The sequence below is a fragment of the Sipha flava genome, unplaced genomic scaffold (assembly GCF_003268045.1).
Source record: "Sipha flava isolate LNK unplaced genomic scaffold, YSA_version1 315_pilon_pilon, whole genome shotgun sequence".
Taxonomy (NCBI): domain Eukaryota; kingdom Metazoa; phylum Arthropoda; class Insecta; order Hemiptera; family Aphididae; genus Sipha; species Sipha flava.
This window is the reverse complement of record NW_020272995.1, coordinates 200,977-228,674: the sequence shown is the minus strand read 5'-3', so window position 1 is coordinate 228,674 and position 27,698 is coordinate 200,977. Positions and strand designations below refer to the sequence as shown.

At 27.0% G+C, this 27,698-nt stretch overlaps 2 protein-coding genes across 4 annotated transcripts; both read left to right on the top strand.

Annotated features, from left to right (window-relative positions):
* Positions 1–120: 120 nt before the first annotated feature.
* On the top strand, positions 121–5,663 carry LOC112686571 (TAR DNA-binding protein 43-like). 3 transcript variants are annotated; one of them, XR_003148903.1, is made up of 7 exons: positions 121–687; positions 746–903; positions 959–1,096; positions 2,925–3,182; positions 3,244–3,397; positions 3,772–3,850; positions 5,481–5,663. XR_003148903.1 is itself a non-coding variant. In XM_025558923.1 (6 exons), exons 1-6 carry the CDS (start codon positions 441–443, stop codon positions 5,525–5,527), a joined length of 1,002 nt encoding a protein of 333 aa, XP_025414708.1. In that variant the 5' UTR covers positions 121–440; the 3' UTR covers positions 5,528–5,603. The 3 variants fall into 3 exon arrangements, 1 of the variants encoding a protein (XP_025414708.1); XR_003148902.1 differs by having other exon boundaries at positions 3,769–3,850; XM_025558923.1 differs by lacking the exon at positions 3,772–3,850 and having other exon boundaries at positions 5,481–5,603.
* A 12,650-nt stretch (positions 5,664–18,313) lies between these two features.
* On the top strand, positions 18,314–22,250 carry LOC112686570 (ubiquitin-conjugating enzyme E2 G1). Its single transcript, XM_025558922.1, has 5 exons — positions 18,314–18,582; positions 18,898–19,000; positions 19,710–19,807; positions 21,052–21,372; positions 22,155–22,250. Exons 1-4 carry the CDS (start codon positions 18,537–18,539, stop codon positions 21,306–21,308), a joined length of 504 nt encoding a protein of 167 aa, XP_025414707.1. The 5' UTR covers positions 18,314–18,536; the 3' UTR covers positions 21,309–21,372; positions 22,155–22,250.
* The last annotated feature ends 5,448 nt before the right edge of the window (positions 22,251–27,698 follow it).

Genomic DNA, 27,698 nt, shown 5'->3' with positions numbered 1-27,698 from the left:
CTCTTTGAGGTTATCACTATCTAGTGCTGCCAACCTGATTACATCGGACTGCACAAGACACCAATGTTCGATAAGATGCTTCCTACCAATTGAAGTACGGCACGGCTACATAGTAATTTTGTGTATCATATAATGCCTAAGCTCTAAACTATACAAACATATTTACAAATGATTTATGCTCACCGTTGCTGATATTACTAATGTTGTAATTATTATAATACGATTCATATTTTTTACCTCTGCTTATGTTCCTCAGTCGATATTAATAATTGTTACTATTTTTGGTTGTATTCAAATTTGCCGTTCGATAGTGTTTCGTCGCACCATAACTACTCTCGAACGTTACCGACTTAATTTCAACATTTTTTTTCCTCGGAGAATAACTTATTGTACGTAGTGCATAAACAAACACTTATTTATATACACTTACTTCACACACGATGGAAAACGTTGAAAAGTATATTCCTGTGTGCGAGTGTGAAGGCGAAGATTTTATGGAGATACCACTGGAAAGCGATGGTACCCTATCAACGGCCACTCTGAGCGCGTATTTTCCTGGAGTTACTGGTCTCAAATTCCGCCTTGATTCTTATTCACCATACAGAGCACTCAGATTATACGACGGTAAATTTCATGCGCCCGAAGGCAGCTGGGCTGGTCACAAATTCTACTGTGTACATCCCAAAGGTGTGTAGCTTTATGATTCTTATTGATCTTCACTATAGAGAAAACTTTATTTTTTTAGGCGACAAAAGGAAACTTGATGAAATAGACACCAAACCATCCAAAGGTTATAACATTATGATGTGTACAGATTTGATTGTTTTGGGCTTACCTTACCAATTGACAGAAACTCAAATGAGAGAATATTTTGTACAGTTCGGAAAACTAGTCATGGTTCAGGTACTTAATCGCAACATTTTTTATTGAAATGTAATTGATGAGTGGGATTGTTCAGATTAAGCGAGATGCATCTGGGAATTCAAAAGGATTTGGTTTTATTCGCTATGAAGATTATAGTTCTCAAGCAAAAGCTCTTGGACAACGACATTATGTTAATAATCGATGGGTTGAAGTCAAAATACCTGCTTCAAAAGTAATATTATTTTGTACATTTATTAATTCTATATTATTAATTTTTCTAGAAATAACCATTATTTTTTGCGTTCATCATATTGTTATACCACACCTAACATTATAGTTATATTTTATTTATACCCAAAGAAACAGTAATTTGAAGTTTATTAACACGTTGATTACCATGAGAGTGCTCAGGTTCTCTCACCGTTCCAACTTTAGCGTACCATGACAATTTTTAAATATTTAAATTCATGTACCAAATCATTAACTCATTAATTATTGATGATACGAAAAAATGCCTCAGATGAAAAAATATTTATTTTGAATGATTACTAATTATCTATCAATAATTAACTGAGAGAACCCGGGTACTCTCGTGGTACACAAATGATACAATTGTGCATAGGGAACATTGAGAGAACCCAAGGCCTCTCAGTATATGTTTTCTTATAATTTAGATTATAGATTGACTATTGCTCCACGAACATTTGTTTTCTTATTTTTCTAATATTTATTTATCATTATCGTATAATTTGCAAGACCACAATAACATTCTGTAATTCTTGTGAAAATAAACCAGCTTTTTGCTTGGAATGTTTTCAAAATACTCACAAATAATTATTTTAATAATTCCTAAATTTAATTAATATTAGGTTTTTTTTTTTGCAATTGTATTTAATTTTGAATAGTGAGTCACTATTAAAGACAGAAATGTTAAGTTTTTTTTATTTGTTACTTATGTTTATAGGTATCTATAACATTTTAATTTTGTTTTGATATATTTTTTTTGTTTTATTTGTTTTATTTTTTAATGTAATCAAAGACTGATGCATCAATGAATTTAAAAAAAAACATAAGGCTGTTTAAATTAATAAAATTGTTTAAATTCTGGGTGAATAATATTTGTTTTATAAAATATCAAATAACTTATTTTTTGAGAGAACCCGAGGACTCCCACAGTTACCACAGGTAGATAACGTATATTAATGACGATTTATACGCTATTTAGTACAATTTTATAAAAGTAGATGGCGTAAATGTTAAATTATACACAAGAAATACTGAGAGAACCCGGGTGCCCTCACGGTACACAACAATAGACCTGTTGAGAGAACTCGAGTACCCTCATGGTACAGAAAGACAGTTTATGAAAATTAGGCTTGGTAGTCAACGTGTTAATGTATTAAATGTGTTAATTTTTCTTAAGAATAATCATATTTTAATATTTTATGTACCTTTTATAGTACTAGGGGTGTAAGTATATTTGAGTGGAATAAGAAAGCTGTGTCTAAAAAGCACTGTTGCCGGTTCAAACCCGGTCACCAATGATTTCACATACTAGGCAGAATGATCATGTTGAGAGAAAGAACTGCTACCCCCCCTTCAATTAACTGTTTAAGTTGATTATGATTAAAAATAAAATATTTTCGGAATAAAATTACCAATTTGTTGATATTTTGTTACATAAATAAAAAAAAATGTAAGATAATGAAGCACAACTTTTTCCTAATTTTTTATAGAAAATTTTATTTTTACACCAGTAATGATACTGATATTAAAGTATATTTAAGCATATTAAATATATTACACTAATTATTTTCAGGGTTCAGTTAATAAAATTCAATAACTATCTTTAAAAAATTGTAGTTTTCGCTAACTTTAAAAAAAAAATACTACATGTCAATTTATCTTTTTCTATAACCATTAGTATTACAATTTTTTAAAGTTTATTCTTAAAACATATTTTTATTAGTAAATAAAACTATTAGATTAAAATTGTTTTGATAATTTATTAATTTAAATTATTTTCTTTAAAGTAAAAATGTATTGTTATATTTAATTAGGAAGGATATTATTCTAAAGTACCTCACAAGATATTTGTTGGTCGTCTCACTGAAGAAATTAGTGAACCAGATTTAAGTACTTATTTCTCTCAGTATGGTGAAATCACTGATGTGTTCATACCAAAACCATTTAGAGCATTTGGTTTTATAACTTTTAATGATGCTTCAGTAGCACAAAGTCTTTGTGATGAAGATCATATCGTTAAAGGCGTATCACTTCATATATCTGAAGCTAATCCTAAATCTGACCAAAGCAGGGTATATTTAAAAAATAATTTATTTTTTAAAAGTGTACTTTGCTGATAACATATTTGTACAGGATAAACAAGTTAATAGTCAACAACAGTATATGAGTAATGTTCTGACAAATGGAATGCTGGCTGCTGCACTTAACCAAGTTGCATATCAAACACAACCAATCTCTTACCAAACCCATCGTGCATATGGGAAAGTACAAGACTGGAAACGTCGGGGTAATTAATGTAATCTGCTAATTTTAGACTAAATTAATATGAATTGTGATGGTTAACTATTGACCTAAGGTGTGATTCTTTCCTTTCCATCCTATCCTTTCCATTATCCTAGTCATATTTATTAACTGGTTCTCATTATTCAAAACAGTTTATCACATTACAATTCATTTAGTATTATGTTTTAAAACAAATAAATTGTAATTTTTGACTTATATTTTGTGAGTGTTAATTATACATACTGTGTGTTTTGGTTTTTTTTTTTTAATTTCTCCATTGAGTGTCATAATTTATAATTATATAGATAATTACATTAGTATAGTTTTCTACCAAAATATTCGATACTACTTTGATGTAATGTGAGAATTTTCTAGCAGTTTACGACATGTGAGCGAGAGCGTGTGGTATTTATATGATGATTGATGGATGTATCAGCCTAGACATCAGTATTAAAAGGTGAGAATCCCACATTCCTGTGTGTTTCCTTACTTCCAAGTTAATTTAAATTATTTTATAAATTAATTACCTATTTATATAAGGTTAAATCTTTAGTAATATTTATAATACAGATTTTAGTAAATTAATTAAATTATTATTATTTTAAAAAAACATCTGTTTAAGATAAGTATTTTCTTATACATGGCAAATCAAAAAATATTAGTCAAAATTATTTAAATATATTGAGAACATTTATCATGTAAATATATTTAATGATATGAAAATATTGATATAAAAATAGATTTTTCTGAGCATGTCATACAAATTGAATACCAAAAATAATACATTATTTTATCATTGTTATAATAATTATAACAAGCATTTTTTAAATAAATTTTAAGTAAGATATTTCATTAATAACAATTAAAATAGCTTATTATTGTAGATTAGTAATTCATGATATAAATATTAGTATTTTTTCCATTATCTATTTTATATTCTATATGAACAATACTATTTGTATATAATTTAAACTGGGTGACCAGTTAAAGAAGTTGATAGTGGCTATTGTGCAATAATATCTGTCACTCATATGTAGACAAATTTCAATATGAATTTATTTTCTAATATTCTTAAAATAATACCTCTTGATACTAAGTAAGCAACAAAAACTTTGTTATAGTTCAGATGTATTCTTTAATTAGATTTCTTAGATTAGTAAAAATGTGACTGAAGACATAAGAGCTATGAGAAATTTAAAAAAGTAAGATCTTAATCCAAGATTTATAAATATTGTATAGGTTAATCTATCAAGTATAGTTCAATTCTAGACATTCTAGTGTGTTATAATTCAATTATGTAAGTATTTTTTTTCAAATATCTTTGAAATGCCATGTATATATTTATTTAAATGGAATATTTAAAATGTCCACTATGGTTTACCCTTTGAAATTAATTTGGTAATATAAGATATCCCAAAAATAATGTTTTAAAAATTGGCTAAAATAAGTTTTTTTTTTTTAAGAAAAAAAAGATGTCTGATTAACATATGAAATATAATATTATAAAAATAACTTCCTTTGGCTTGTTCACAATTCTTAATGCGGTGGAGGAAATAAGTAACAACTGCCTTACTGTTCTCCCTAGCAACTTCTGCAATTACATGTTGAATTTATTTAAAATTGTGTATAGTTTTGATAACTAAAACCAGCTGATCATGAAAAATAAGGTTTTTTTTAATTTATATTTGAATAAATAAATTCAAAGCATGATTGCGGAACTCACCAGAGAGGACTCTGTGGTAGTTATTACTAATTTCCTTGACTGCATTATAGCCTGTCAACAAGCCTGGGGTTTTTTTTCATAAACCATATAAATAATATTATTATTCATGCATAAATCGGAAGTAATACTAAAACTGTTCATGTAGTTGTTTTATTTAATTGAAAAATAAAGTGTTTTTTAGTTAATCTAAAAAAAAAATTATTTTTAAATGGTTTTTAGTATCTAAATTATGGTATGTTATACTTAACTTACTATTACTTGGATCAAAAACCTTAATTATTTATGGAATTTATTTTTAATTTAATGTATTTTTTGTGTTTGTTTCCATTTTTAATATTAATTTTTATTTCATTTTATTTTACAGATCATACAAATTCTGAAACCTTGAGTGCAATTTCTTTATTAACTTAGGTTATGTTATAGTTACTATAAAATCCTATTTTGTAAAATCAAAGTAAACAACTATTATATTGGTTTTACAATTGTACCTCTGTTTTCTGTATTCTGTAATATAATATTGACTTTAAATAAATATATATAAAATGAATTCCTGTGAAATAATTATTTAAAATTATAAATAGTACTGCAAAGCACTATTTCATATATGACAATAGATATTAAAAAACTCCCTTGAAATGCTATTACATACCACCTAACCTTTAAAAATCATGAAATGATTTGTTAAAAAATTGTATTTCTTTAATATTTAGTCAGTTGAAAAATATTATGTTTTATTTAATAACTAATGAAAAATACAATATAACATTATTTACGAATTTTTTATGTATAATATTTAACTTTGTCTATGGTTATAACATGAATTTCTTACAGATGCAGGGGTGTGCCTTATGAGGAGGATTTATATAGGATGTTTATATCATCCAAAATTTTAATGAAATTAAGAAAAAAAATTTGCTTAATATTTATATATAATTTAAGTTTAATATCATAAATATTTGACAGGATTATTTATATAACCCTTGTCAACTTATCTAAAACTATAAAATTAATTATTATTTCATCAAATAAATACATTTGAAACACATAGTAATAAAAATATTGAAAACCCCCTACACCGAAAAAATGTTTTAGCACACCCCTGTTCAAATGTATAATGAAGAAATTTTTTTTTTTTTTTATTACCACTTTCATATCTGATACACATGTTTTATAAATATGATCCATGATTTATTGAGTTTTGTTTTAAATCCTATTTTTTAATGAATAGTAGCAAAGTGCCTTTTAAGATTGAATCATTGTGTCATTAAATTAACTAATTATTGTGCATATACTTATGTATATAGTAATGAGTAATCATGGTCAAAACTATACAATTTATAGTATTGTATTTAATACACATTTGTATTATTATTTGTCTACATTATATATTCTTTAGAATCCATAATCTGATATCATTAAGTATTTATACACTACCATAGGCAAGCGCACAGACTTCAATGGTAGGGAAGACAAAATATATATATATATATGAATACATACAAATATATGCTGCCCCATATTAATTTATTTAAGTATATCTAGGGTAACCAGATATAAAATATGGGACAAAGATAAGAATTTTTTATTATAAACATCTATTTTTGATGAAATGCTTAAATATTTAAAGTCTTAAATCTTAATGATAATTGATAACTAACTAATGTAACTTACTAAAATAATCTTTTTTTTTTTTTTTGATTTTAATCAAGATTTTTAAAATTATAAATATTTTATTATACTTATTAGTAAAAACTATTATAACTATAATATAGTGTAATATAATTTAACTGGTGTTCGAAGTTGATGCTTGGGTATTGTAGTATTAAAATATAATAATATATAAAAAAATATATTAATATTTATTATTAATTAATATATATAATTTATTATAATATTACAGTTTTCGACTCCTTGAGCAAATATTTTTTGGACGAATGTAAACGTTTTAAAAGTTTCTTATTTCCCAATAGAACAGAACAGTTCTCGGTGAAAAAATATTTTAGGACTAACATGGCTTTAACAGTTTTAACATCAAATTGGCTTTTATCATTAGTCCACAAGTTATTCATGTCGGAGAAAATTCGTTCTACGTTTACATTACAACCTGGAATACAGATTAAAAATTCCATAACGATTTTTAAATTTGGAAAGTCTCCATCGATATCTGCTATTTGAAAAACATAGGTCCATTTTTCATCCAATGTGTTAAAAGATTTAATCTTTTAGTTTTTTCTGTAAATTGGTTTTAATAATAGTAAATTCGTCAAATAATTCTTCATAATATGCAATAATACATTAAATGTAAGACTAGGGATTACATTTTTTATTAATTTTATTGTATTTTAAATGTTTTTCTCGGAGAAATTTTATTCTATATTTTTTAAAGTAATCCATAAAACTACATTAAACTTGCATAGTGTTGGATTTGTCCACTCAGTAATATAATCTGAATACGTGTCAAAATTAATTGTCAGGAAGTTATTACATGTATTTTTTATTAAAAATAATTCATCTCTTAAATTGTTTAGTAATTCAGTTTCCATAATCATCATAAAATTGTTAATATTTCGCGACTTAATTTTTAGTAGTAAAGTGTCTATATTACTTTTTACTTCAACGATAGACAAATTGGCTGTTTTGACACTTTTAACTGTATTGAAAAAAAATTCACATTGAGTTTGAAGAAATATTGTAAGAAATGACAATGGATTTTCAAAAAAAAAATTTTGCATGGCCGGACATTTTTCAATAGATAAAAAATAAGACTTCAATCCTTCAAACATTTCTATAAGTCTTGTCGACCCCAGATATAATGATAACCAATGAGCTTTTGAATGTACCTAATACTACCACTTGAATTTCAATAGGCAAAGTATCAGTAGGAGTTTATATTGAGTTATTTAAAATATGTGCTGCACAATCTATACCAATCAAATGTGTGTAAATTGATTCTTTTAACTTGTAAAAAACATAGTTTTTTCCTCTTCAATTAACACTTCCAACATTTTTATTAGTGTTATCGGGTGTAAAAGCTATAACTTTTTTTAAGACGTCCCACTGATGACTCATTATCACTACGGGTACCTTACGGGGCACGCGATACGCGAAACTGGACAAACTAACATCGTACACGGGACACGCAATGTTTACATATTATTAATATATAAAATTATATTATAATTTTTTTAAAACTTTATAAGAAAAAATTAAATCAATAGATGGGCAGCAGACGACCGTGCCCTTTTCTCTCCCCCCCCCCCCCCCACACACGCCTAAACATACTACACAACTTTATCTATGATCATAAATTATGTATGTATTAATATGGTTAAACAGAGTAATTTTTATAATGAAGTAATTCATTAATTTTCATAATAAATTAAACTTATGACTCTAAGAGGATTTATTTGAAAAAAGAATGACCTATGTGCGAAAATAGTTCCTATATAATTATAATATGCAGATATATGGATTAAGGGAGAGATTGTTGGTGAGAATATACTACCTAACAATTTAATCACAATAAAAACATATTTATAAAACAGATAGTTTATGATTATTATGGAATTTTTTTTTTCAAAATTGAATAAAAAAAGTTACTCCTATCACTCGGTATAGGTACATGAAAATAATGAATATTAGAGTAATATTCTAAGTTTCTATCAAACTACAATAAGGTAGATCAAGAATTCTCAGACTTTTTTAAACACTGTACCCCTTTTTATTTAGTAAACTAAAATAAAAAATTTAAAAACTTACATATATTTTTATTTCTTTAAAACTAACACACAAAAAATGTTAAAAACAATCAGCTTACTTTCAATGAAATCAGTGAGAAGTGTGAGTTTGTTTTTGTTGGCACAATTGATCAATATAGGGTTCTAGTTTAGTTAAATACAATCTTAAATTATCTTCAATATTTAATTTGTTTCTATATCTACTTTTAACATAGATTAAACTTGAATAACCGATTTCCACATAAATTATTTAAATTTAAAGGTTTGTTGACCAGACCCGTACCCCTTAAAAAAATCTCGAGCACCCCCAAGAAGTTCGCGTACCACAGTTTACTCGGTAGATAATTAGAAATTCAGATGCTATCTACAATGGACGACAATGTCGGTATATTGAAAAATATATCTTTCAAAAGCTATTCATTATAAAACTCAACATATTCTGAGTAAGATTCATTTTTGGAGAAAACGAGGTTGGACCAAATACATTGGTCTAATGGAAATCGTGTTTTTTATTATTATTTCTGCATTAGATTAAAGGTGATTATAATGGCATAGGTATAATGCGCTCGTGAAGTAATTCCAATGAGTAATTTTAAATGATTAACAATAAAGTAAAAGCATATATTATTAATTACATAGGTATAAATAATGTTAATGTAATATATATACAGTCAACTCTCGATAATTCAAACTTTCGGTAATTCAAAGTAAATGCTTGGTCCCTTGAAAATCAAGCGGTAATTCCAATAAAAACAATGCATTTAAGTACACTCGGTAATACGAAATTAAATTTTGGGAAAACTTGCTACTAACATGTGACAATTCGAAGTATCATCCGTTCAACGCTCGGCAATTCAAAGTATATTCAGCAAATTTATTTTATCTGTATTCTTATAGTCTTTTTGTTAATAATTTACTATACAGTCGTGTAGAAATTTATCATTTTATTTCTTAATCGTCACTGATCGTAATGTATCTCTTCGATAGCCGTCAGCCGAATGTAGTTTTATTTTAGTTTCGTTTGGTCAGTTGTAAAGCCGGGTTTACACGGCGTGAATCTGATGCTCGAGGCAAGATTCGTGAGACATCTGATTCACCTGAATGTTTACACGAGACGTATCTATGCACGAAGCAATGTGATTCAGGGTGAGCTACAGTTTATGCGAGCCAACGATGGCGGCAAAACGCTCAAAGAAGTAGTTCACACGACGCGAAACAAATGTGCGAATCTTTTTTGACGCGCGTCCAAATACCGACTAAGCTTCCGCTCGCCACGAGGCATCCTCGCTTGACTCGCGCATCAGATTCTCGTCGTGTAAACCCAGCTTAAAATTCTTGTGATGAGTGCGTTTAATTGAAAAAATGAAAATAAATTCAATAAAGCAGAAAATCATTACAGATTACTGAAAAAAATAATAATTTTTTATAATAAAAATTTAATTTACATAGTATAATTATTGTATAGTTAACATTTACATTTTAAAAAAAATAAATAACTAATACCACCTAATTTGCTGAAATAATTAACAATTGTGTACAATAAAAAACAAAATTTTTCTCTAAACTCAGTAATTCAAATTTTTTTTTTTTGCTCTATCGTTTTTTCGAACTACTCAATAATTCGAACCCTCGGTAATTCGAAATTTTTCAACAATCCCGTCAACTTTGAATTATCAAGAGTCGACTGTATATGTATATAATATAATGTTTATTTATATATTGATTTACGAGTTCTGACCATTTACTAATTTTTATTTCATTATTTTTATGAACAATAATCGTTGGGAGGGAGAAAGTGAAGGATTAATATACAATAGACAGTGGTGTAGGAAGACTCGTTAGTGCCCCTGGCAAACTTAGAAAAAAACGCTTTTTAACCAATTCAAATTTGATGTCATAATATTTTTTTCAACCTTTAATTTTACTAATATTTTTTAGTATACAATTTATATTTATAAGTTTTATTATTATAGATTTAATTTTTAACTTTGAAAATTTCTTCTCTTGCTTTATGACTGGCAATTTCATTTCTGAATTCCGGTCCTGCACGTTACCAATAAACTTATAATAATCATCATAGTTATGTTATGAGATTATTAGGTTAAGCTGTAGGTAATATATGAGATAGACATAATATAGAGACCAAAATGTGTTCTTCGGTCGTCATCTATCAAAGAATAATTATAATTTGTGTTTTCGTTGGTAGACATTATTCAGAAATATTCGGTAGATAATAATAAGACAAAGGTCTTATATATTGGTTGTGTGATGTGATCACCTTAATGCAATTGCATCAATCGAGTTTCACCAGAGTAAAATCCAGTGGCGTATACAAGGGGGTGTTTGGTAGATATGACACCCCCCTTGAGCCGTATCATATATTACATTATTATAGGAATATAGGTAAATCGATAATACAATATGAAATATAAAATAATGCACAATACTAATTACATATATACAGGTTAACATTATCGCGATTGCGACAATACGTGGCGAAAATTATTCGTTTACGTTTTCGTGCAACACAAAACGTTTAATAATAATAGGTATTGTAGCATCGAATACTGATATTCGAATAGTCAAATATTCGAATAGTCAAATATTCGAATAATTTATGGTAAAGCTACCCGAATTCGAATATACATTACATCTCTATTACAGACATTATGTATACATATTAATTAATTAAATAAAAGTTTTTGTTTTTACGTATTATATATAATATTTAATAATTATAATTATTACCCCCCTTCAGAAAATCTTAGCTACGCCACTGGTAAAATCTATTATCTTTAATCTCTTTAGAGCTTTTCCATTACGAAAAAAAATACAATTTAATATAATAATAATAATATGCTGTTGGCTACATATTTAATACATAATGTAATTAAATATTTAATTTTTCGTCGTAGTTATGGTGAATTATTTTTTATTTTATTCTCTGCATATTGTTATTGTGATCACTCGCATCATTAACTTCTAAAGTTATCCGTATTTGTATTAACTATACATAATTATTATTCAGCATATAAATATTTTCTCATTTAAAAGTAAGTAGATTATTATTTTAGTTAAATTGTCATTTCAGACGCAAAAGTGCTATCTCCCATCTCTATAACATTGAATCAAGTGTTCCTCAAAAAAATAATCTTTCACTGGATTTATATAATATTTTCACCGTGGATACCCCTAAAACTAACAGCACTACTTTTACTACATTTTCCGACGACACAGCAATCTTGTCAACTAATAATTTGGTACAATAATGAGATGACTCTACTTTTTGAAATTGTTCAGGGGCAAAAAAAGTATCTTACTAATTCCTTTTTGATTAAATTACGGTTTTAAAAACTGATTTTCATCTTTAGATATATGTATCGGAGTTGTCCGATTGCGACCCGAATTCAGGTAGTCGTATTCTATACCAAAAATAAGTATCCCGATTGCGTCCTAACACACATTGGTTCATAAAATAGTTTCTAATTAATAAAATAAAGTATTTGGAAAATATTTTTGATACTGTATAGGACAATTTTATTTTGTATATATTTTGTATTTTAGTCAAATAGTCAAATAATAAATTGTTTACAATAAAAAATGATATAAAATACAAATAATATATGTCAATAATAATAATAATAATAATAATAATAATAGTATGTCAATACTATAGTAAACTACTATAGTAAATACTATACTAGTAAACTAAATTATAGTGAGGGTAAATTTTTAAAACTCATTATTTTTACAAAATCAAAATTAGATATTTTGAAGTTTCTTAATTTTGTGATTTGGGTTTGCATAATTTTTTTTTTGTTAATTTGTTTAGTTGTTTCCCGAGGAGTACAAATTATAAATTGAATTTTTAGTTTAGCATCTGTTTGGCATTGTTTCAAAATTTCCAAAAATTGAAATATACTTGGATGTGATGTATATAATAGTCAATTGAATTTTGAATGGAAGCTTTCACATGCATTCGTTGTCAAACACATACTAGAACTACAAGTAGCCATTGGCGCAACTAGGGGGTGCACAGGGGACTTGTGCACCCCCAAGTTTAAAATGTGCATCCCCAAAAAATATAAGCCTTTTTCCAAAAAAAAATGTAGGTACCATAGTGTATATTGAGAAAAATAGGTACCTATTATGTATCCAGGGACCCAGCTATATAATATATATATATTAATTGGTGCTCCATGGTACGTGACCAACATTTCGTTCCATAAAGACTTTTAAATTCAAACCGTCTCCGATTTCTCCAAACTCCACTACAATCAATTCTATTGTAAACTCAACTCAAGAACTAATGTCCTCATCAAAAATATAAACGTCCTCGCAGGCTAAAACGAAATTGAAATCGTGATCTTCTTTCTTAATTATCCTAAATCCAAGTGATAACTATTAGGAGGTGTCACCAATGGGTGACTTCTAAAATTATTTTAAGTTTATTATATGTATATCTAAATTATTTAATGTGCCACTTAATGTACGTATTGTTCTTTTTATATTAAAAAAAAAAAAAAAAATTATCTTTAATCATGTTATTGATGTGCAATCAACACGTAATAATATATCATGTATACGTTATACTTGGTATTATAAAACGTATTTAATACGAATCTTTCTATTTTATTATTCGTCTGTCAATCATTCCACAAAGATGTCTGAAAAACCGATAGCGATGGTCCGTTGTCGGATTAATAAAAATTTTCATGTTGATTGCTCTGAAATCGAGCTCATGGGTATTGACGAGCTTCACACTCTTCGTCACATCATCGTCCGCGCACTGGATGCACAACGATACCACGAAGAATCAAATGCGAGTGATCAGTTCATGTCATGGGTACATGGTCTATACCACGTAGACATTACACTGTCCCGCCATCGACGTCTTCGTGGATCGGTCTGGTAAAAGTTTTTTATTTTTTTATTTTATTTTTATTTTCTTTTGGAAATTGTATTTCTTTTTTTTTAACGCATGTTTCCGTAATAGTCGAGTTACATAAAATAATTTTAATTTCCCCGTCTTCTGTCTTTTATAAATTTTCTTAACCTAATTAAATTTAATAATTGCTTTCATGCTTGTTAAGAGTATTGACTATTTTACAATTGTTTTCTTCTATTATAAAATGTTATAGTAAACTATTTCCTATTGTGACATAAATATAGGTACAGTAATTTTTCATGTAACCTAATTTTTATTGTTATTGGTATTGCTTAATACTACAAAATATATCTCTACAGTTGACAGATGTATTTAATTTATTAATATTGATTTGTAGTTTTACAAGGAAAATGGCATCGGAAAATGCATTGGTGGTCGTAGAATCGGCTAATGGAGTCGGTGGTAGTGATGGTCAGAAGAGGAAAAAACAAATAGAAACGATAAAAAATGGTTGGGTGAAAAAAATGATCACATTTTTCCAGGCCAAGTGAAAAGAAAACAGTGATAATAATCAACAATTAACTGAGATTACTGATGTTGCCAAAAACATTTTTCACACAAAAATATTTTTTTTTTATTGTTTATGTGTCATAAGCATTTGTTTTTTTTTTTTTCATTACAAATTTGATTTATTTGTATTTTATAGTACAACCTGAATTTATAGTTTTTTTAATAGTGTTAATTTATAGTAGTAATAAGCAGTGCTCGACTTGGCAATATTAAAGAAGGGGGACTCTATTTAATTTAAAAAAAAGAACGTCCCCAAAACTGGCTGAGCGTTATGATTATAGCGTAATAGTAGTAGGGGACGCTAAAATTTCTGAAAATTAGTTGGGGTACTCCTTTTCCCTGCGTCCCCCCCCCAAGTCAAGCACTGGTAATAAGACATAAAAGTTTTCCACTGATCAACATCTAGATCAGGGACTCCTAACCCTTTTTACTTAACGGCACACTTGATAATTTTAAAAATATACATAATGTCATAATTATATATAATGTATTATAATATAATTATATTTACATAATACATATATATAATACAAATTTAATTTGACATTTGAGACTAGTGTTTTTTACATAATTCCTCTATTACGAGTGAAACAGTTGAAACGATACAAACTGTTGAAGGATAATCAATGTCGCCATTCCACGTAGGTAAATCTAAAACATAAATAACTATCAACATTTTACGTTTAATTTTTAAATTAAAATTTATCACTTATTAAAGCTGATTGTTTAATATTAATTTCAATAATTAAATTGTTGTCATTTGCACTAACATCACTACCATCCGTTAATTTACGCTTTTTTAAAAATCTATCCATTTGTAAATTTAACTTACAATATTTCTTGATCAAAATACCTACACAGTATAATGCGTAACAATTACACGCGTTCAATTTTCATAATAATGAGCACCGGCTATGTTTTCATGTAGTAATTTTAGTATGTTGTAAAAGTTAATGCAATTGCTTGTAATACCTGCATCGGGTAGTATCGGATCCCATATAATATTATAGCTGTTTTATCAGGACATTTTTTCATTTTTTATTTTCAAGGAAATTTTGAAGTCAATGCTATCATAAATATAAATTATAATTTTGATTATTATTTTTAGTTCTGTTTAAAAATTATAAAATTACAAAAATTATACTGCACACCTGAATAATTTCACGGCACACAAGTGTGCCGCGGCACAGCAGTTGGGAATCCTTGATCTAGATAAGAATTAAGAACTATGGTAATTAATTAAAGTTTAATATGGTCAATATCATATGTAATCTGTAATCTACTGTATTATTAACAAATTATTGTTATGTGTAAAATAACAATATATTATATATAATTGTCTAGCCGTAATGCTTGATTGGCAAAGGTTTATTAAATTCAAAAATGAAAATAAATTAATAATCAAAGCAGACCTTTTTTATACAAAATTTTCAAAGGATTCAATGTAATTACTTGATACCATCATGAAAAGATACTTAATCTCTATTGTTACTTAATTAATATTTTACATATGATAACAATACAATTATTGATAATTGACATTCAATAATTTTATGCAAATTTAATAAAAATTACACAATAGCAAAAATTATTTGTTTAGTTCTATCTAGTATTGTATTTGGTCAACTCATAACAAGTGTGATTTAACAAAAAAATTATTAATAAATAAGTATATATTTATAAACCTAAGTCATGATTTTAATATATATTAACATATTCTTTCTTAATTGACTGAAAAAGCAAAGTTTTTAATTAGGTTGTTCAATTCTAAAATACTGAGTAAGTAGTTAATTCAAATGGAGAAAATTAACTTTTGAACTTGTTTATGGTTTCCTTTATTAGTTATATCTGGGACAATAAATTCTAACTTGACCAAATCGTCCCATCAATCTATAAATAATTAATATTTTCATCTTAAAATGTTTTACTTGTGGGTTTAATTATGAAATATTAAAATTATAGAAATAGAAAATATACTTTTATTTTCAATATAAACAAAATTTTAAAATTTTAAACACAGCTTACACATTTTTGTATTTCATATTCAGTGACATGTGACAGGTTAAGTTTTTAAGTTTTATCTTCAGTTGTCATCATGTATTTTTATGGGTTGTGGACGTTCTTCAAAAAAGAATGACTTTATCATTTTGTCGTAAAATACCATGTAACTTAAACCAAATGTTTTGATAATCAAACAACTTTCTACAGTTGCCACATACATTTGATTACGAACGTCGGTGCAAGTGGAAGTCATCAATGAAAACACTCATTCTATTGATGCATTAAAACTCGGAAATAATAATAATAATAATAATTTTAAAAATAAGTTAAATTCCGTGACATTATTATGTTGATAGCTAAACTCGGTAACAACGCCTTGTTTTCGGTTTTTTTTTTTGAGGCATGAGTTCTTAAACCGGTAACGTCCCGGAAATCCGGGACGAATGGCCACCCCAGACTTAGGTAATATTAGATTTATTTATAATAAAGTAGGTATGTCAATATTAATATTTTATATATACAGGGCCAGGTTAAGGTATAGGAGGGTTAGGCACCTGCATAGAGCGGCACTTTAGTAGGGGTATCATTTCCAAAATGGACTCGTACTTTTTTTTAGTTGTATCGGTGTTTTACAAGAATAATATTTTAATTAATTAATTTGTGAAAACCACTTACCTATATAACAAAATAATATTGTCTACAGTTATTATATTACTTTATATAACGACCTACACTGGGCATTTTCAATTACTCCAAAAATATAAATAACCACACAATCGCTTCCGCGATTTCCGATAATCGCGATAGTGATAGGTTTTGAGTAATAATTATAGAAATCATTTTTAAGTCTTTTTACATATACATCTATCCATAAAATAAAAAAATTTAATTTTTTTTTATGTAGATATGTCACATAAAAAATAGGTGGAGGGGCAAAGTTAAAATAAGAACTCAATTTTTTTTAGAGGCGGCAAAATTTGATTTTGCCTAGTGTACTATTTTTGCTTGGGCCGGCCCTGCGTTTATCGTTGTTGTACGAGTAGTTGTTGCTAACATTGGTGGTGCTAGAGTTTGCGAGGCCCTGGGCAAAATAAATGTTGGGTCTTATAATTTATTAATAAAATATTTTAAGTTCAGTTAAATCAAAACCGTGAGGCCTTAATTATATTTTAAGGCACGAGGCCCTGGGCAACTGCCCCTATTGCCCACCCCCTCGCGCTGTCCCTGGTTGCTAAGTAAAATATGTGTTATCTGTTGTTTTGCGTCGAGTAACTTTGTGATCAGGGTTTCGTGAAAACAATGTTGCCCGTTGCCCAAAGGCTTTTTCATCCACATGGTGCAGGACTGCTCTTTTGAAGACACTTAGAGCTTCTATAATTTCTTTAGCTCATGGGGATGCCTCGCTTTTCTCTTCTTCATCATTAATGACGGCATATATTAAATAGTTCGAGAATTCATAATCGTATTACAGATCTCTTCTAAGCTAAACACTACAACATCGAGTTGTGAGACCGCGTCAATTGATATCTTTGTACACTTCTTCCGAGAGTTCGACTGGTTTCGATTGTAACGACATAAAGTACATTGTAATTACAATATTGGTTATCGCCAAATGGCTTTTGCGCCGAAAATCGCACAGATAAAGAAAGAAAAATTATGTGATGGAAAAAAGGTATACATCTATTGCGCCGATCGATATTCGAGTTAATACATTTTGCAATTTGTTAGTTTTACTAGAGGCACAGGCGGCTAGAACCAACAACCCCAACTGAATGTAGCGAAGGAGACGATGGACTCAAAACAATGGCAATCGGACGTGGTTGAGCTCCTCCAATGGACAATGCATACGACAGCGGTGATTGCAGGTAATTCACCGTTGCAATACTTCACGTTGTTCCTTTATGCTGCCGCCGCCGCGGTTGAGAGAACGTAGCCGGCGAGACCATTGGCAGCACTGTCATTTTAGTTCAGCGCATGCGCACGATGACCCGTTCCGATAATTTATTTCCAATAAGCCGCATCGCCGTGCTGCTTGATATATTACAATTTCTATTATTATTATTGTTATAAGGTATATCTCTTGTAATTTTTTTTATTTAAACAATTTTTTTTTCCATTCGGAAGACGGTAAGTTTCGTCACTACGCTTAATAGTACTTCTCTGTAGAGGTATACCTCGTTGGAACGGTTCAACACACCACTTAGGAAACAAGAAATCAATTTTAATGTCAGAACTACAGTCGGTGCTATTATTAAAAAAACAACTGACTGGTAAGTACGGACTATCCGTGTTTCGTGTGTTAACGTACGGAAAGTTCTATCGCATTATTGCCATGGTACGAACCAACATCAACGGTAACCCGACAATATTTTCACGTGTCCGATTCTGGTAAAACTAACATGTGTCCTAATTATTTGGTCGTCTCATTGTTCTCGTAAGATGTACTTCATTTTTCACATTTTAGCCATACATTTTAACATTATTCATAATATCTCTTCCGCGAATAAGCGACCCTTTAAATTGGTCAACCATAATCAAAGTTAAAAATGTGATTAAAAATATTAACTATAAATTCTTTTGTTTAGAATTGCACAAGAACCCAGTAGAGGGGTTCTCTGCTGGTCTTATAGATGATAATGATATTTACAAATGGGAAGTTCTCATCATTGGACCTCCAGACACCTTATAGTAAGCTTTTGTACATATGTTAATATTGATATACCCTGTATCGTTGAATGCTATATCAATACTCATCTTTTAATTCAATGTGAACTCAAAATTATCTTTAATACTATTATTTCAATATTTTTATTAAATTATAATAATACTTTTATCCTAATAAAATAGTATTGTCGCAATACAAAACAAAACCATTTCTTAACATTTCTCATATTTTAGTTACATAAATTATAATTATTTATAAAAAGAAGTTCAAGTATTAAAATTAATTTGTAGAGTTCTGTCAATATGTTTCACCTTAATGTATAATATGTATTCAATTAATATATTTTTATAACCTCCGAAACATGCATAAAGAAAATGCAGAAATTACTATTATTATAATTGTTATCAATATATACATTAATATGATTTATAAAGACAACTAATGCTCAACTAACTTAATTTCTTATCTTTATAAATGGCTGTCAAGCATCTCTAAAATTTCAGAAAACAATTAATTCGTAATTTAATGAGTTTTTCTATTAATGTATTAGTTTTCTGTTATTTCCTGAAAACTAAATTGTATATTATTGATATTTATGACATGTATATGTCCTTTATATTTTCATAATATGTGGAAAGAAATAAAATAATTGAGTCATTAAAACTTTAAAAATAGGCTAATTAATTTTAATCAATAACCATTTTGTAAATATTAATCAAATTATTTTTACAGTGAAGGAGGGTTTTTCAAGGCTCATCTTAATTTTCCTAAAGAGTATCCATTAAGGCCACCAAAAATGAAATTTGTCACTGAAATTTGGCATCCTAATAGTAAGTATTTTAAATATTAAGCTGTTATGTACTGTATTTCAAACTTTAAAAAAAAATAAATAAAAAAATATAAAAATTTGTCATAATGAAATAAAGTAATATAATTTATAATATTCATTTTTTCATATATCTGGAAGTATTTTATATGAGCTTAAAACTTTTTAAAACAATAAAATATGTGGCATACATAATATGCTCTAAAAACATAAAAAAAAAAATATGGGGTATACCCAATAACAAATAAGAAAAGTTGTAACTGTTTACATTTATATTTAACTATAATTTAAAAAATATAAATTGAAATAAAAATATGAATTAACTGAATTAGCTTTTTTTAATTGAGTGTAATATGTAACATGTTCTTACATTTTTGAAAAGATTGTGATAGTAATTGTATGATTAAAATGTTGCTATCCATTGCTTATGTTTATTTATTTATTTATTATATACGGAGTAAACTCCATTTACAAAAAAAACAATTTACTGCAGCAAAACATATGTTACATATCAGTTTACAAAATTAAAATTATAACAGCATAATAATTTATAATATATAAATAATAATGAACATTTCAAAAAATATATAATAATAATTCAACATATTGGTGTAATAATTTTAATAATAATTCAATAATATTAAACAGCCTATTTCTAAATAAATCTTCAACATTTATAACCATATCAATGTAGTATTAAAAGTATTTTTACTTCTTAATCATAAATTTGGATTTTACTATAATCAGGATTCAAGACTTAATACATTAGTATATATTTAAACTAATTTTTTTTTTATAAAGTTTTTAAGTATTGTGCAAGATATATTAATATTTTTTATCATTAATAATAAAATCCATTTTTAGGATTTTGAATTAAAAATATTTTTATAAAAAGCATACTATCTTAACTAAATGTTCATTTTTAATATCCTCCAATTTATGTTACTAATATTTTTTTTATTTTTTTTTAATTAATTTGAAACATAAATTATGCATTTATAGCAATTTCATATGGAATAAATATTCAATCTAAAAATAAAATTAGAATTTAATTGTGATAGTGTTTTATAACTAAATTACCTATTTAATTTCTTATTTATTTTCAATTATTTTTATAAAAAAATATTATATATACATATATAAATATATACTTTATTATTATTCAATATTGTGTGTAAGTTTTAATATTTAATTAATAAAAAAAATGGTTGGTTTATTAATTATTAATTAATTTTTTATATTTTTTAGTTGATAAAAGTGGTGATGTTTGCATATCTATACTTCATGAACCAGGTGATGATAAATGGGGTTATGAAAAAGCAAGTGAACGTTGGTTACCAGTTCATACGGTCGAAACTATCTTAATATCAGTTATTTCAATGTTGGCCGATCCAAATGATGAAAGTCCAGCTAATGTAGATGCTGCAAAAGATTGGCGTGAAAATTATCCAGAATTCAAGCGCAAGGTTGCACGTTGTGTGCGTAAAAGTCAAGAGGATATGTAATAACAAATTTGCCAGTTGCTCTATACATATGTTACCATCATATAAATCAATTATTGATGCCAGGGTAAACAATGTTGTTTATTATACCTTATGTATATATTTATATTTATTTACATTTGTCATCAATATATAAAAATAATTTGAACCAAAAAAACAATGGATTTGATTATTACTTTACCAGTACTCTGCATTATTTATTCCTTACATGCATGATTAAAGACTTTGGATGAAGTTAATCTTAAACACAAGCATCAATAAAATTCATATATACAAATTATTTTCCAGTATATTCAAATATTGATAACAATAAATTTGTTATTAATCATTTTTATAATTTTTATAATATTTTGTAACTTCAATTTTGATGTTTATATATATATATATATATTTATATTTCTTTAAAATACTTATTATATCCATATTATTACAACATAAGAATAAAAATTAAATAGGTTTATAATTTTTTGTAAATAAGAGACTCTTATTATTCTCTATTAATAATTACACATTTGTTGAAAAATATTCAACAAAAATGTGTATGATGATGACTGTTTATAATATTCATTAAATTATTGCATAATCATTATTTACTAAGAAATATGGAGGAAGTAGCTTTTATTTCAATTTGTATACAATAATTATGACTTAAATGAAAATGAATTAAATTAATAAGTACTGTTTCAAAGGATTTATTTTAATTAAGTTTATATGTAGTTTCCATAGTCTGTATTTTGATTTTACATTTTATTTTATTTAAATTTCAAATATAATGAATTGAAAATAAATATATTTAAATCTATTAATATTAAATAAACTAAAAATAATTTTAATTAATATATGTTTCAGGTAACAAAATATAGAGCAACCAACAACATTTTTTTATAATGTGATTTATTAATGTAAGTTTTTTTCTAAACGTCTAATAAAATATAATAAACTATCTTTTAAATACTTATATCCTAAAATTGTCCTAAAAATCATTAGTCATAAACAGTACTTAATTCAATATATATCAAATAGGTTATAAATTTGAATTGAAATATTTACAAAATATCTCTAGTTGTATTTGTAAATTATTAATTTCTTGTTCATCTGATCAATTGCGATTACAATTCCAATAAAAAATGATATAGTAAGGTCCTCTCAATGCTGTGTTCAATTTAATGTGTAATAAAAACATAATTATATGTTCAATGTATGAGGAGTATACTTTTAATAGATTCATGTTTTCCTTTATGGTATAGTTAATAAGATAAAAAAGAAGAAATGTTAATAATATTGAAACTGTTTTAGTTAAATATAATTAAAAATAGTTGTATTTATCATCAATTAAGGTTTGCTAATTTAAGATCTAATTTAATATTTGTTCTCTGATACAATTTTGAATCATACCTTAACTAGTGTATATATCAATTTAATTTATTAATATTTAAATTGAACATTTTTGAAGAAAAAAAATTATTACATTTTATGTACGGTCATGGACTGGTATTAATTTTTTTTCTATTGTGATAATATCTTATCTTGGAACTTCTTTTTTGGTAATCTAAAATAACGTCCCATTATATAAATTTGTATTATGTATATAGTGCGTAACCTAAGTTCCAATGTTCATCTATTTTAAGAATTTATGCAAACGAATTTCATGTTTATTTTTTTTATTTTTTTTTTTTTTTTTTTTAGATATGTAGGTCCTCTTGGACATTCTAACAAATTATTTTTATTATTAATTTTGTATTATTATTATTTTTATTATTTGTAATAATTACATTTTAGGATATTATAGATCAATTATTTTATCTAAAACTGTGATTAATTTTCAACTCTACATTACATTACTATCTTGACATTATTCCTTAAAAAGTATGCCAACTATCTTTAGTCTTATCGTTTTGATTCTTATTATTTTTAGTTTATACCTTAGAATTCTTGATTACCTAATAATATTTCATATCAGTTTTTATTAATAAACACAGAGCTTATTTTACTTTCAATACAATTATTTAATAACTGTAAAATGTATTTATATGTTTTCAATTAATGAGCGACTAAAATAATATTTAAAAACTAAATTATAAATTTTACATGAACATAGTAAGTAATTTTGCTCTGATTATAATGTCAACATTAAAAGATTAGTATAAAATCTAAATATCTGCATCTCAAAGGTTTAAAAATTGTCTACGTTTACTATATTAACTGAACAAATATATATTAATATATTTAATACTATATAATACTATATTATGTATTAATTATAATACATATTATAATACCTTATATATTTTATAACAAAGAAAATAAAATTAATTTATAGGCTTATATATAATATGTTTAATTATACTCAAAATTATTTTTTATATTAAATACTATACCAAGGGCGCAGTGGCGCACAGAACATTTTTGACAAGGGTGTCGAAAATATATATTTCGAGGTACCTAGTACCTACCCACACCACCAGTAAAGAGTTTAGGTATAGTATAAATCTTACTTTTAAGTGTTTTTGGTTTTTTTTTACTTACAAAGATACTATAAAAAATTTTTTTTAAATGAACCTAATATTAATTATTTTTCATTTTTCTGGGTATCAACTTATAAGTTTGTATAACATAATTTTTGGAATTGAGCCCCACTAATTATTCCTATGTGATGCTTTAGTCCTAAGGTAAACATAATAAGTATGTTGATTTGGATAGCTGAAAAATTGGTTAGTATTAAATAAACAAATATTCATACAAGTTCACACAGAACTAGCCATCCACCAATTCTCTGAGGGGTGTCAGTCGACACCCCTGACCCTCCCTGTGTGCGCTACTGCAAGGGCGTATTTATAAAAAAATAATGAAGAGTGGAGACACAAAAATATACTAAATATATACAAATACAGTGGTGTAGCCAGAAAATTTCATTGGTGAGGTGATGTTATTAATAATACATTTAAACGCATTGAGGGGGTTGTACCATAGACACATATATAGATTTATGGGTCAATTTTGGGGGAGGTATATAACCCTTAATCTCCTCCCTAGGCGTGCTCAATGTATGAAAAGTGAAAGAGTTTAAAGAGATTAATACTCTCAATAATAAAAAAATATTAAATATGGTGAATGAAAAGAGTATAAGGGCCCCATGCCCCCTTCCCCCATTTAACAACCTCTGTATTATACTATAATAAATAATAATTTGATCACTTTCTTGAAATTAATGTTGATATTAAATAGTTTTTAAGTAACTATATATATATATATATATATACAGGCTCGTATTTAGGAGGGCACGGGTAGGTACATGCCCGAGGGTGGCAAAATATATTAGTAAAATTAATTTTAAACATGATGTAACTAATGAAAAAATAATAAAAAAATATTAAAAGATTTTCATTTATAAGTTATATTTTAATACTTAATAATCTGGATTATGGATGAAAAAATAAGTGTTATATTATTATTATTTATTTTTTTTTGGGAGGGAGGGCATAAATTATATGCCCAGGGGTGCCAAATTTTTAAATACGAGCCTGTATATATATATATTTATTGGATTCAAATTACTGTAAATTTCTTAATTGTTTGACAATTCTAGATCAATATTTTTTTAGACTATCATATTTTTATTGAAATTCTGAAAAAAAGAAAAATTTACTTTTATACGTAGTTATTTGTATGCTAATTATATATTTTTAATGTTTATTTCGGTTTGTATTTTATGGAAATTTGAATGTGTTATATATCTATTTTACTAAATTATTGTTTAAAATACTTGAACAAATTTCAATTTTAATTACTTGACATTTTTTTTCAATTCAGTACTAAGGTTGGTTTTGGAAATATAAATATAAATTAATTTGATACAAGTATAATCAGTACTGTTATTTTCCAAAACGTCTTTGAAATAAAATAGTATCACTGACAATATAATGTTATGAGTGCTATTAAACTATTAATACACCCATTAAAATATATATTTATGATATTTTTTGTAGAAGGACGACATCTTATTGAATTGGAAACATATTTACGCTGCCATTAGTAAACATAATGAGTATAATATAATTATAATAGTTATATTATATACTATAGTATATAGAACATATTTAACTTAAAGAGATGTACCCAGTAACGCCTGTTTTTCTTCGACAAATAGTTTTTATAAACTAAATATGCAAAAAACTACCAGTTTTCGGTTGTACACTTCCATAATCAGAAGTCACTTCGCGTAGTGTATCGACACAATGGTCGAAGTCAAATGTTGGTGTTCAAGTGGTGCCGCGCGTCAAAATAACGCACGTGTGTATATTACAATTACGATGACGTGCGTTACTGCTGCATTATCGTAATTTCGTTTTCTTTTACCTAGAATTGATTTACCGATATACTCGCGTTCTCGCGTCTCAATCACCGTAAAATTTTTATACGAGCCCGTATGAGCTAAAATATTTCCGAGAAGTGATGGCGATAGCCGATAACACTCCCTGTGATCGATTTTCATCGTATAATTGTTCTTGTTTTCGCTATTATAGGTTAAATATTGTATACTAATTTTCCAACTTTTGTTTTTAATATGCTGAATTGAGAAATTTCAGTTTAAGAAAATACCACAGCGCCCCCCCTAAAAAAATATCTATATACATCCCTGTGTCGATATTTTCATTCGATTCGATACCAAGTAAAAGTATCGATACTTTTCTTTCGATACCACATCACTACGCACGTACACACTTTAAAAACAGGTATTGCGTGTGGTCCGCGGGGACCGACGCGCGTTCAATGGTCGATCGGAATTTAGATTGTTATTAAATAAATCGCATTGGGATGTGGTAAGAATTAAAATTGACAACAAACGTGTTTTAAATGCGTTTTACTTTAAATTCATTTACGTGTTTGAAAAAATGTATCAACTTCAATAATACCGAAATTGTTAAATTCTAAATCAATTTTTTATTCGCAACACGCGAGGAATCGTACATGCACGTAGGGGGTGTGATCGCATGATAAGCGCGAGCAGCCACTGGCTGCAACCGTATATTATGGTCTAAGACAGAGGTCTCCAAACTTTTTTATTCAAGGGCCACAAAAAAAAATTAAATGCTCTTATTAGACCAAAAATTTATTAACAAATAATTTTTAGTTTTATGAAAATATAGGTAAATAAAATTTATTTATTTTTACTTTAAATTTTTTTATAAAATATGCAATGAAACCTAAATACCGGACACTCTTGATCGCCATAATTTTGTCCGTTATTTAGAGGTGTCCGCTATTCAGAGGAGGGAGAGGCAGGCACGCCCGCAGAGATGTAGTTCACAGTTCACTAGGTGCAAAATATTTTTAGTGTCAATATAAGCTGTGGGGAGACTTTGCCCCTCACACCCCCTAGCACTAATTAAACGACATATATTATTTATCATCAATGATGGGTATAACAAATATATTTAAAACATAACTTATTTTATTTATTACTTCTAATAAAAATGTATATTATTGTTTACATTAATTAATTATTGAAAAGCAACGCCAACCAACTAGAACTCAATCTAAACTTTTCAATAATACCTTCTAATTGCTGTTAAAAAAATGTCTTAATTTTGAATCTTTGTCGATGAATATTAATCAGACCTAAACTACTTAACCTTTCATTTCCCATTCTGTTTCTCAGCCATGTCTTTAAATGACGTAATGCACTAAAAATATGACAATTTTTTTTATAAGAATAATGTACCGAATTCAAATTAAAAATATAATATAGAAAATATTACCTGAAAGATCTTTCTACTGAATATGAAGTTGCAGGTAAAATAATGATAATTTGTACAGTCATACATACATACATACATACAACTTCACAGAACCTAATCTAGAAAAATGTTTCATCGACGTGATGAATCAATGGACAGATAAGATAAACTATAATTATATAATAATTTATGATACATAATAGTAAGAATAGATTGAAATGGCATTCAATGATTATTCTATATTTACGATAAAAATTGTCAAAATCAAAATTAAATTTCCATAAAAGTGTCCGGTATTATGGGGTTTTCCTATATGAAAGCAGTGAAAATGTCCCCGTTCTCATAAAAACGTTCGCTATTTAGAGGTGTCCGTTAAGGGAGATTTCACTGTATGTATACTAATATAAAATACAACCAAACGAATTTTGAAAAATATGTCTTCAGATTTTATGACAAGGTCAGAAAAACTTTGTTTAAATTGAATTTTAAGTTCAGAAATTATTTTTTGAGCGAAGTTGATTGGAAATTGTAATTTACATTCTTTATATTTATCGCAAGTAAAAAAAATGAGTAAAACAATTTTTTGAAATTTGTGTTTCAAATAAAATAAGTTTTTGCCTAAATGCTTTTACTAATATGTCTTATATTTACTGAT